Genomic DNA, 11,996 nt, shown 5'->3' with positions numbered 1-11,996 from the left:
TTTCTGCGGAATACAAACGCCCACCCTCCCTTTCCCCAAAGTGAACCACGAAACGACCCACTCGCACAATGGAATGCTTCTCTCCCATTTTAGCTCTGTGAGTTGTGCGCAGGCGCTTTCGCCCCGGGCGCGCCAAGCTGTGCGTCGCCGCCCTGCCTACGTAGCGCCGCGCCGGCGCAGCTTGGAGGAAGGGGGCCACCCATTGTGAGCCGAGAGGCGGCGAGTGCGCGTGCGCCGGCCTGAAGAGGGTTCGCGATGGCGGCCGCGGGCGGCCCTGAGGCGGCAGCGTCGTCGGGGCCCTCGGAGGCGGCGGCGGCGGCGGCTGGCGTCGCCGTGGCGGCCTCGTCGTCGTCGTCGTCGCCGGCCGTGGCCCCCGTGGTGGTGCAGCGCGAGCCGGTGTACAACTGGCAGGCCACGAAGCGGTCTCTCCGGGAGCGCTTCGCCTTCCTCTTCGCCAACGAGCTGCTGAGCGACGTGCGCTTCGTGGTGGGCAAAGGCGGGCCGAGGGCCGGAGGAGGCGCGCCCGGGCCGGGCCAGCAGCGCATCCCCGCGCACCGCTTCGTCCTGGCCGCCGGCAGCGCCGTCTTCGACGCCATGTTCAACGGCGGCATGGCCACCACCTCGGCCGAGATCGAGCTGCCCGACGTGGAGCCCGCCGCTTTCCTCGCCCTGCTCAGGTCCGTCGAGGAGGGAGGAGGAGGAAGGAAGGAAGGGGGGGGGGGGTCGCGACGGCGGTGGCTGCTGGATATACGCCCCGTGCACGAGGCATTGTCAAGATGTGGCCGCGTCCACACCATCCTTCGAAGCGTTATGATACCGCTTTGAAAACAGTCCTTGGGCTTCTCCCCAAGGAATTGTGGGGCTGTAATTTGTTAATTGTAATTTGTAATTGTAATTTGTTAATGGGACGCAGGTGGCGCTGTGGGTTAAAGCCTCAGCGCCTAGGACTTGCCGATCGAAAGGTCGGCGGTTCGAATCCCTGCGGCGGGGTGCGCTCCCGCTGCTCGGTCCCAGCGCCTGCCAACCTAGCAGTTCGAAAGCACCTCCGGGTGCAAGTAGATAAATAGGGACCGCTTACCAGCGGGAAGGTAAACGGCGTTTCCGTGTGCGGCTCTGGCTCGCCAGAGCAGCGATGTCACGCTGGCCACGTGACCCGGAAGTGTCTCCGGACAGCGCTGGCCCCCGGCCTCTTAAGTGAGATGGGCGCACAACCCCAGAGTCTGTCAAGACTGGCCCATACGGGCAGGGGTACCTTTACCTTTACCTTTTAATTTGTTAAGGGTGCTGAGAGCTCTTAGGAGACCCTCCCCCTTTCCATCAGCTGGATAGCTCAGTGGGTTAGAGGTAAAAGGTAAAGGACCCCTGGACGGTTAAGTCCAGTCAAAGGCGACTATGGGGTTGTGGCGCTCATCTCGCTTTCAGGGCGAGGGAGCTGGCGTTTGTCCACAGACAGCTTTCTGGGACATGCGGCCAGCAGGACTGAACCGTTTCTGGCACAATGGAACACCGTGACGGAAACCAGAGCGCATGGAAACACCGTTCATGTTCCCGCCACAGTGGTATACCTATTTATCTGCTTGCCCTGACGTGCTTTCAAACTGCTAGGTTGGCAGGAGCTGGGACAACAGAGTAACCGGAGCTCACCCTGTCGTTGGGATTCGAACCGCCGACTTTCTGATCGGCAAACCCAAGAGGCTCAGTGGTTTAGACCACAGCGCCACCCACATCCCTAGTGGGTCAGAGCATGGTGCTGACAAGGTCACAGGTTTGCTCCCTGTGTGGGATGGCTGCATATTCCTGCATTGCTGGAGGTAGGACTAGATGATGATGATAATAAATTTATTATTTATACCCTGCTCTTCTGGCTGGGTTTCCCCAGCCACTGAGCGGCTCCCAACAGCATAATAAAAACACGATCAAACAGGGTCCCTTCCAACTCTATGATTCTATGATTCTATTCCCCTCCCAGAGGTGCAGTTCCCAGAGTTGTTGGGGGATTGTAGTTCTGGAAAAGGAATAGGTAGGTCTGCTAACAACGCTCAGTGCCCTTAACAAACTACAGTTCCCATGATTCTTCATGAGGGGAGCCATGACCGTTTAAAGTGGCATAGTGCTTTAAATTTATGGTCTGGGTGTTGCCTTAGGTGGCTATAAAAATGGGGTTGGGCAGCCAGTAGTTTGTGGCTAGCATGATGGCTATGTTTCCCAGTATTGCACACAGTATGCTTCTGACTACCAGTTTGCGAGGAACAACAATGGGAGAAGGCTATTAATCCAGTAGGACCCTTTTCATGTTGTTATGGTGCTAAATTTATATTTTATAGTATAAATAAATAGCATGTTTTATTGAATAATTTATATTTATTCATAGTTCTTTTATATAGACATTTACATCCCAACTTGCTTGTGGCTATGCAGTTCTTAGAGTATAATCAACAAAAGTAGCTGGACTGCCATAAGCTATACCATACCACATACCTCCTATACCATAAGTATAGGAGGGAGTGGAAACTGTCCTTTCTACAGCAGCATTTTAAGAAAACAAGAACCATCCTATTGGATCACACCAGAGGACCAACTTGTCCAGCATCCTGTTTTCCGCATTGGCCAACCAACTGCTTATGGGACAACAACTAACATTCAGATGCATACCTCCTCTGATACTTGAAGGAATATACAGCTATCATAACTTGTAAGCTATTACCCTTAATGAATTTGTCTACTTCCCCATTTAAAGCCATCTAAGTTGGTGGCCCTAACAATATTCTAAGGTAGCTAATTCCATAGTTTAACTTTCTGCATATATTTTTCTAAGCTGGATGTGATGGACGGGTTTTTCTTCCTCTGACAGCTTGCTTGATTCATATTATTGGGTGCCAAAGAGGGATAGAGTCTTCCATCCCATCTCTGTCACTGCACTTGGAACTCCTTGTCACCTGTGACCATCAAGGGACCGCTTAAATTCAAGACTGACATATAAATCAATGTTATGAATAAACAAATTAACCTGGTCTGTGGAATGTGACCTTGGAGGCTGTGGCACAGATTTTGATTTCCTGAAAGACCCACTGGTCAGTGGCTTAGTGAGGGAAGATTTGAACCAGGGGCTTACTGTGTTGGGTTTTGCTTCACTTAATTATGCCAGTTATGGCAATCCTGGAATTGCTTCTTCCAGGTATTGTGTAAAAAGTCATGCTGCACAAGATTTAGTGTACACTCCCTCTGTGAGTGCATTGATAGATGTATTGGTGAAGTCTCACTCTCTGTTTGAAGGACATGGATAGAGGTCTTGTGGTGTCAAGCAACTGGCAGTGCTTGTTCTCTGCACAAGATGGTATTGCAATCTTGAGTTTTTTCTTTTGCACGGCAGAGAGAATTGTCTAGTGCCTGACCTTTTATGTTAACTCCTCATTCAAACCAGTTATTGTGGATCAGAGTTTTGGTGTGGATTTTGAATAGAATATAGATTTGGGTGTGGAGATGCTGCTGTGGTGTGTATGATCTGGAAGATGCAGCTTAAGAGCCCAAGATGAAAATAGTTGGAAGTCAAAATACTTGAATCTGAGTTTATATCTAGTCAGTAACAAAGAAGCTCTAAACCATTCTTCTAGGAATGTAGTATTTCTGGTCTGTTTTTGCATCGTAAGGCAATCTCTGACTTTTCAGGTTTGTAAAGCTGCTGACTTTCTGCAGATAGTCAAGATTGTCCGTTAATATTTGGGGTAGGATTGCCTGTCATATGCTGTAGAACCAGCTCTGCAGAACAAAGGATATTAGGATCTTGAGTGACTTTCAGCTCAGTGCTATGTGTATGTACTTCAAAGTAAGTTCAATGGGCCTTTCATGTTATAAAGGGTGGCTGCCTTAATTGTCATCAAGCACTGTTCTCATAACTTGCTCTTCTTTGATTCCTAGGTTTTTGTATTCAGATGAAGTTCAGATTGGTCCCGAAACCGTTATGACCACTCTCTACACAGCCAAGAAGTACGCTGTCCCAGCTTTAGAAGCTCATTGTGTTGAATTTCTCACTAAGCACCTTCGGGCAGACAATGCCTTTATGCTGCTTACTCAGGTAACCTGCTGACTTGCATACTTAATGAGCTAACTGGAAATATGTGTCTGTTACTTCCCTAATTGCGTAGATCTGAGCACGTCTTACTTAGAAACATGTACGCAGTAAAGCAGTTGTGAATGATGCTGGAATATGGAAATTATGATAACTCACACATTTGAGTAAGGCTTCCTGCTCATGATCCTGATTCAACCTCTGTGTGTGTGTGTGTGTGTGTTGTAAACAACACTGTGGAAAGACAAATTGCTTAGCATTCAGGACTGTTTTATAAATACAGCATGAGCTAGTGATCAGTTGTTAAGTTTTTCATCTTTTGTTATTGGAAGAAAATGGCGTGAAGCTTGGTGGTTTCTGATATTCAGTGTTATCAGCCTCTGGTGTATCAGAATCAAATTCATCCTCCTATAACCTATACGAGTTACAATGTTTAACAGTTCTTAAAGATTGGTGCCTATCAGGCACTGTTCCATTAGACTCACTGAAAATTAAGCATGCATAGGATTCTGTGTATGCCCCAGAGCTAGTTCAGAAACACTTCTAACTGCAGTGAAGACCTGGGAGCCGGTAGGGAAATCTTTTCTACCTTAATTGTGACTATTTTTCCCCACCACCCACAGTTAAGGCTGCTTAGGGTAACCAGTTGCTAAGGGGTTGAAGCCAGCTCATAACCAAATTTTAAACTGGTATTAAATGGGAACCCTGATTAGTCATGCTTTGTGTCACTGTTGATAGAAGTAAGGCAAGCAAGGATTGAAGGTAGTAAATGGAGTTTTGTTTACAAAACATATTAATGTTGGGAGCAGCAGTGTGAAATTAAGGTTGGTTTTGTAGAAACTGTTTTTTGTTATTTAATGTTGGAAACTGTTTCTATTAGCTGTCAAGCCTATCCTGCAATACAGAATTTGCAAAATAATTCTAAGTAAATCTCTCTTGCATAGGCTCGTTTATTTGATGAACCACAACTAGCTAGTCTCTGTCTTGACACAATAGACAAAAGTACTATGGATGCAATAAGTGCAGAAGGGTTCACAGATATTGATATAGGTAAGTAGCCCTCTACTTTTTTTCGAAGGACTAGGCTGAGAACTTAACTGATAGTATTTTTGCTATCCCTTCTCACATGTTGATCCAAAAAGATCCACATTCTTTGTTAATGGGTGATTTTAGTTGGGCATTTAACTTTCCAAGCTAGCCTGATTGTCTTGACCATTTTAGGGGAGATTAGTACTAGATTTTGCACTCCAACTGAATGCACATTCCCACTGAGTTTCTTTTTAATTAGGTCCTATGTAATCTGTGTGCGGGGGATTATTATTTTTGTTTGTTATTATGATGTGCATTTTTTGTTTTATATTGTAAACTGCCCTGTAATCTTCAGATGAAGGACAGCACAGTTTTTTTAAAAAGTTTGTGTCAACTATATTGTCAAATTAATTTAAGGAGTATAGGCTGAGAAAGCAAGTTTATGTAGTAACTTTAAAAGGCATTCAATAGCAGTGAATTTTCTGGGCAGAAGTGGGGAGGGGATTGAGTCCTCAGTTTGCAAGTAACTTCATTCTTCTTCTTCAGACACTTTGTGTGCAGTATTGGAAAGAGACACACTAAGTATTCGTGAAAGTAGACTTTTTGGAGCTGTTGTTCGCTGGGCTGAAGCAGAATGTCAAAGACAGCAATTGCCTGTCACATCTGCCAATAAGCAGAAAGTGCTTGGCAAAGCCCTCTCCTTAATCCGCTTTCCACTGATGACTATTGAAGAGTTTGCAGCAGGTAACTGTATGGCTGGCTTCATTGTTGCAAAAAGTGAAAGGTTCTCTATGTTTTTAGATATAATGTCTAAAATATGTGCTACGGTTCCAGTTCTATTGGCCCTTTTACTAGAGATTAAATCATCTATGTTTAACAACATGGTCATTGGTGCGAGAAAAGTAGCAAGAAAACAATACAGTATATTTTGTTTGCTCAGAAATCTGACTTTTTTGTATTTTTGTGATGCTCTTGCAGCTTGATCCAGTGATGTTTATGTTGAAATAAGCCTTGTTGATCTCAATAAGACCTGCTTCTCAGAAAATCTGCATAAGACTGCAGCTTTATTCTCCAGATTTGGTTAAATCATATTTGTAATGTTGCTCATTCATTTTTTGTTTAATCCCTGCAGTTAAGATGTTAGCTGCCAATAATGAGAATTGCCTGTGGGAACAGTTATCCTCAATTATTTTAATCATTTTTATAGTGGAAGACAAAATTTGTGCCTCATTGACAGGCTGTCTGCTTTCAAAAATGGGAAGGGTCTCTTGTAGGATGGAAAGCAAATGTGTGCGATACATCCTGCAGTAGTTAGATCCTGTAAAAAAATGGAAAGTAGCTTGCACTAAAAGATACAAACCATCCACAGATAATGGCTTATTTACCTGGGAGCAAGTCTCATTGAACTCTCTGGAACTTACTTCTTTTACAAGACAATTTAGTCATGTCAGAGGTTGAACATTGGATGAAGCACTTAAAAACAAATCTGTTGCCTTCATGTGTTGTTTTCACTTGGGATATTTGCCTTAGGCACAACAAAGGACCATAATTATGATGTTTCAGTTTTTTAAAAATTACGATGTTTCAGGGTTGTTGTTGTTTTTAAAAAACACCTTGCATTTAAAGTTGCATGTATTTAATTTTATATATTGTAATAACTTTGTGTTTTATATTTCTGATTTAACTGGTTGAGAATCATATATAAAACTAAACACCTGGTTTTACCTATTTCACAAGTCACACTGCTAAAATGGTTCTTTTGTGTGTGTGTCTGCAATATACAAACCAGTTAAACCAGAATAATTAAGTGTTTCATCCTGTTTAAGTCTATTGCCAATGGCAAATTTGGCAGCGTGAACACAGATCTATAGACCATATATCATGGAAAATAATCACTCATAATACAAATCTTAATTGCCAAAGTACTACTAGTACAAATAGTTCTCAAGTCTAACCTGTGTGTTGTGGAAGAAGTCTTATTCAGTAAAGCTACTGTGGCTAACACAACATATTTCAGACTAGCTGAGGTGGACATTCAAACCTTTTATCCCAATGCTTATATTAATTTTATCTTAAAAAACATTAGAGCTTATGCTAGCAGATAACAAGCTTGATTCACAAGCTATTTTTTGGTTGGAGTATTTGGATCTTGTCAGCCTTCTCTTGAAGCATGTTGGTCTTTCTCCGTTTATAGCCCAGATTAGTTAATCCAAGATAAACAGCTACAATCTAGCAGTGGGATTGCTGTAAAAAAATAGGCTTATAAAGTAATAGTTGCCTCAAGAACATTTCTCAGTCGGCCTCCTAGTATATAGAATATATTCAGCTCAGTTGCACTGCCTTTTTTTCCAGGTCCTGCTCAGTCTGGAATTTTGTCAGATCGGGAAGTAGTAAATCTCTTTCTGCATTTTACAGTCAACCCTAAGCCTAGAGTTGACTATATTGACCGACCAAGATGCTGTCTTAGAGGAAAGGAATGCAGCATAAATAGATTCCAGCAAGTGGAGAGCCGCTGGGGTTACAGTGGAACAAGTGACAGGATCAGGTATTGGTCCATTTTCAGGGGAACTCGTGTGATTAGCCTATCACAATTAGGAGAAACCTTCCAAAATATTATTGCTCAGTTAGCAACTTAGTAGCTGGCCATGAAGGCATGTATTTTCCCTGCCATCATAGACACATTAAAGAAGAAAGCATGGCTAAGGATGCTTGTTCTGCTGTTTGGCTTTTCACACAGGATTGGATAACTCATGTAGGGAATCGTATGGCAGCACATTGATGCTCAAATAAACACACTTTGGGCTATGACATGGAAGGTTTCTCTTGTGGCTTTGGGATTGCATGGAGACTAGGTAAAAGATGCACTGTTCTGCCTATAATAAATGTTCTTCTTATTGGGTGTAAACACTGGCTGATAGGTTTGGGGTCAAATTCATTAAGGCTGTGTGCATGTAGTTTCATTGGCCCTTAGTCCGATTCAATAGATTATTATTTGACACTCGGTTTGTTCAATATATATTTACTTAATGGTGGCTGGGACCTAAAGAGCTACTAGGGGAAACATGTTTTTGCTTTGTAAGCTGTTGAGCCTACCCTGCAAAATACCATGCCACAACTGTTGTGGTACGGTTGAAAGTACCCTAAGTTTCAAAAACAGCTTGCCATGTGGCATGGGTGGCTGCTGTTTAAAAAGGAAAAAGAAAGCCTAGTGCCTCTTTTGGGTGCATAGGACTGGTTATACAGCTCTCTGAATCCTGGCCCAGGTGCTTACAAAAGCACAGTGAGGTCTTCTTCAGAAGAGACTGCTTGAAGCTTATGTTCAGCACACTGTGCTGTTGCACCATATGCTCTTGTGTATTGACTTGTAGTATTTCACTAAAGATAATGGGGATCAGTTAAATAATACTTGTATAAAAGAGCATTAAAAGAAGGGCCAAAGCTTCTAACATTTAGGCAAGTTCAAGAGGTTGCTTACAATACCAGGTTAAGTACCATGAGATGAGATGTTTTGTCCCTTTTATTATTGTTGTTCCAGTGTTGATTTTGTTAATTTGTATTGGGAGGAGTTGGTTTTATACAGACTAATTACTATTAGAAATATTGTTTAAATGTTTGTGTAAGTACCTTGGGTATTGTTTTGAGAAAGGAGTCTAAGAAATGTAAATAATAATGATAGCAGACACTGGAATAAAACAACTCCTGAATTGAATCACTAACTCCCCCCCAACTGATAAAACTACTAGCAGCAAATCAAATAGTTCCTATTTTTCTTTTTAAAGTAGTCTATATTGCCCTCTGAATCCCTGATGAAATAAGCATTTTAACTTCATTTTCAGAAGATGAGAACAGAACTGACTTTGCAAGTCTTTCTGGAGAAGGGGATTCAGAAGGGGAGGGAGTCCTGCTGGGGGGGGGATTATGCCCTTTGCCCCTATTTGTCAGACAAACAGAAGCCTGAGCTTATCTTTTCTGGAGATCTTGGCATATGATGAAGCTGGTGAGGGAGAAGAAAATCTGTTAGGTAAATATGGTCTCGTTTGACAGTAGTTTGGCACAGGTATCTTTTTAAGCATGTGGCAGAACTGGAATTTGTACACTTCTAGCTTATTCCAGTGCAAAATAAAGGTAGAAACAACTGTAGTTTAGGAATTCAACCCTTATTTGGAAATTTTAACACTAGTCAATTACATTTTTCTCTTCATATTTCAAATACATTTACTTCCCTCTATTGTCTATGGGGTCACAAAGAGTCGAACACGACTAAACAACAACAACAACAAATTCTTTATTTTCTCTTTTTAAGGTTCACCGTTAACAGAAGGATTTCGATAGTGGGATTTGGATTGTATGGTTCTATTCATGGACCCACAGATTACCAAGTTAATATACAGGTACCATCATGCTTTCTACGTGCTTAATGAGTGACACATTTTCCTTAGACTCCAAAACGTGTAAGTAGTTCATTAATTTAACTAAATTGGCCAGGGATGGTCTGTTCAGAGTTTCATCATTTTGGGATATTGGATCAGTAGATTACTGAGGCAGGGTTTCTTACTTATGGTCCTGTGGAACTGGCTTTCCACTCAAACTTGCCATGTTGGAACTTGCTTGTGGAATACACCTACCCACCCACTTTGAGTATTGCTATCTTGATATAACTGGAGTGTTTCAAGGGGAGTACTACCTAGATTACTGAACTGTGTGTGAATTACGTTTTCAGATCTTCTGTTAAGGTACTACAGGGCTTATGGAGAAAAAAAATGTGCTTGGCAAAAAAAATATGTATGCCAGTACTTGAATAAATAGTTATCAAGAAATCCAGAATATTTTAATGGATTACTTTCAAAATCAATTATCATCATTATCATCATCATCATCATCATCATCTTATCATAAATATTTATTAAATTTGTATACCACCCTTCCTCCATAGATGACAGGATGGTTCACAACATAAAATTACAATATGAAAACCACAAAGCAGATAGTAAAAATAAGAACAGCAACAAACCAATAATCTCCCTCCCACAACACATTGACAAGGGTTTTGGATGTCAATCAGCTGAAGGCCTGGTTGAAAAGGAATATTTTCACTTGGCGCCTAAAGGTGTATAATGAGGGCGCCAGCTGAACCTCCCTGGAAAGAACATTCCACAAATGGGGAGCCACCACAGAAATTTAGACAAAGCTGATTGGGGAAGGCATTCCAAAGACAGAGCAAAACCCCTTTTGTCTTACCTATGACAGAAGGAGCATCTGAAGAAGAGCTTCTGAAGTTGGTTTTGATTGTTTTGAACTATGCCCTGAAACAAACTATTAGTATAGATCTTGTATTAGATTGTGTATTAATTACAGGTGCCAATTAGAGCCCCAATTTAAGCATTATGGGTTGTGAAAGCTTTGCTTGTTGAAGCCCCAGGCTGTGGTTTCAGTTTCAACCAGAAGCTGGAAGAGTGAAACAGGTTCCAGTGGCAAAAATCAGGTTCTGGACATCTTAATAAAATGTGTAGGAAGTGGTTTCTAAAACAAAAAATCACAGGGTGTTTTCTGTTTTATTTCTTGTCATGCTGTCTTACTGCAGATAATTGAATATGAGAAAAATCAGACGCTAGGGCAGAATGACACTGGATTTAGCTGTGACGGAACTGCCAATACATTCAGAGTGATGTTCAAAGAACCTATAGAGATTCTGCCAACTGTATGTTACACTGCTTGTGCAACCCTAAAAGTAAGATATTCTCAATTATTTTGTAAATATTTTAAACATGAGCGATGAGAAAACTGGACTGTATGTATTGATTATGTGTGGCTTATATAATATAAGCCTCTTCATTACTAAAACAAGTATCTCTGCTGTAGCATATATTTCCTGGTATTGTAATTCTTTGCCACTAATTTACTTTACTGCTTACTTTATAAAGTATTGTAAAGAAGAAGGAAATAAACTTATCTTGTTATTATTCTTTAGGGCCCTGATTCTCATTATGGCACAAAGGGATTGAAGAAAGTAATCCACGAGTCCCCCACTTCAAGCAAAACCTGCTTTTTCTTTTTTAGTTCACCGGGTAACAACAATGGTACATCAATAGAAGATGGGCAAATACCAGAAATAATATTTTATACGTAACTTCAAATAACTGAGAAGTAAAACTTTGCATTGACTCTTGATAAAAAGGACAGATGGAAGATACAGAATACTGTGAAGCATTGTAAATACATAATCTCGGATGTGTTATGATGATACTGAAGTATTGTACATGGAAGGTACTAAAACCTAGTATTCACTACTTCCAGTGGCAGTTTGCAGCCAAATTGTTCTTGAACTAAAATATTCTTACCTGTACATAAGTATTTAACTTGATCACTTTAAATATACTGCCATCGTTACCTGAAAGCTGGAGCAGAATATTTGTATTTTTTTCCTGAAATATACATGTTGCAAATGATATATCATTTGTGGATGGTATGATTGCGTTCCTGCACAATACACTTGCATTCTTAAAACTGAACACTTATGAAGAGAAGCCGAATTAAGGTTGATACAAATTGCCTCTGTAATTGTACTCAGTACAGTATACATAAAATTAAATCTGTTTTGCTGGGGAAATATTATTCAGAAGTCAGTTGTATGAAGCTATCCTTGAAATAAAGTGAAGAGTGGAAGCAATTTTGTATAGTCCCGGAATACGTTACTTAAAAATAAATCCTGAACACTTTAAACTTACTTGTTCATACATATGCAAGCATACTGAGTAGTTCAGTATATATATAAAATGGAGTAATTAAGAATATTGTTTAAAGTAGCCTAGGCATATATTTTAAGTATTAAAGATACTGGCTAGGTTCCAAAGGATCAGAATACTTAGTCTCACAATGGAAGTTGTTCAAAACATCTGGAGGG

At 41.4% G+C, this 11,996-nt stretch overlaps 1 protein-coding gene across 1 annotated transcript; it reads left to right on the top strand.

The window, feature by feature from the left end:
• Positions 1-240: 240 nt before the first annotated feature.
• BTBD1 (BTB domain containing 1) lies at positions 241-11,762 on the top strand. The gene is made up of 8 exons (XM_079954323.1): positions 241-677; positions 3,916-4,072; positions 5,011-5,116; positions 5,642-5,839; positions 7,448-7,640; positions 9,399-9,486; positions 10,677-10,823; positions 11,064-11,762. Exons 1-8 carry the CDS (start codon positions 256-258, stop codon positions 11,220-11,222), a joined length of 1,470 nt encoding a protein of 489 aa, XP_079810449.1. The 5' UTR covers positions 241-255; the 3' UTR covers positions 11,223-11,762.
• The last annotated feature ends 234 nt before the right edge of the window (positions 11,763-11,996 follow it).

Source organism: Podarcis cretensis (assembly GCF_951804945.1).
Source record: "Podarcis cretensis genome assembly, chromosome: 14".
Classification (NCBI taxonomy): domain Eukaryota; kingdom Metazoa; phylum Chordata; class Lepidosauria; order Squamata; family Lacertidae; genus Podarcis; species Podarcis cretensis.
The sequence above is the reverse complement of the archived record's forward strand: the minus strand, read 5'-3'. Positions and strand labels throughout refer to the sequence as shown.

Bases quoted from the DNA above. Each gene is read 5' to 3' on its own strand.
- BTBD1 (XM_079954323.1), top strand. From the start codon at position 256: ATGGCGGCCGCGGGCGGCCCTGAGGCGGCAGCGTCGTCGGGGCCCTCG. The intron at 678-3,915 runs GTCCGTCGAGGA...TTTGATTCCTAG, and splicing joins GCTTTCCTCGCCCTGCTCAG to GTTTTTGTATTCAGATGAAG. The intron at 5,840-7,447 runs GTAACTGTATGG...CTTTTTTTCCAG, and splicing joins TATTGAAGAGTTTGCAGCAG to GTCCTGCTCAGTCTGGAATT.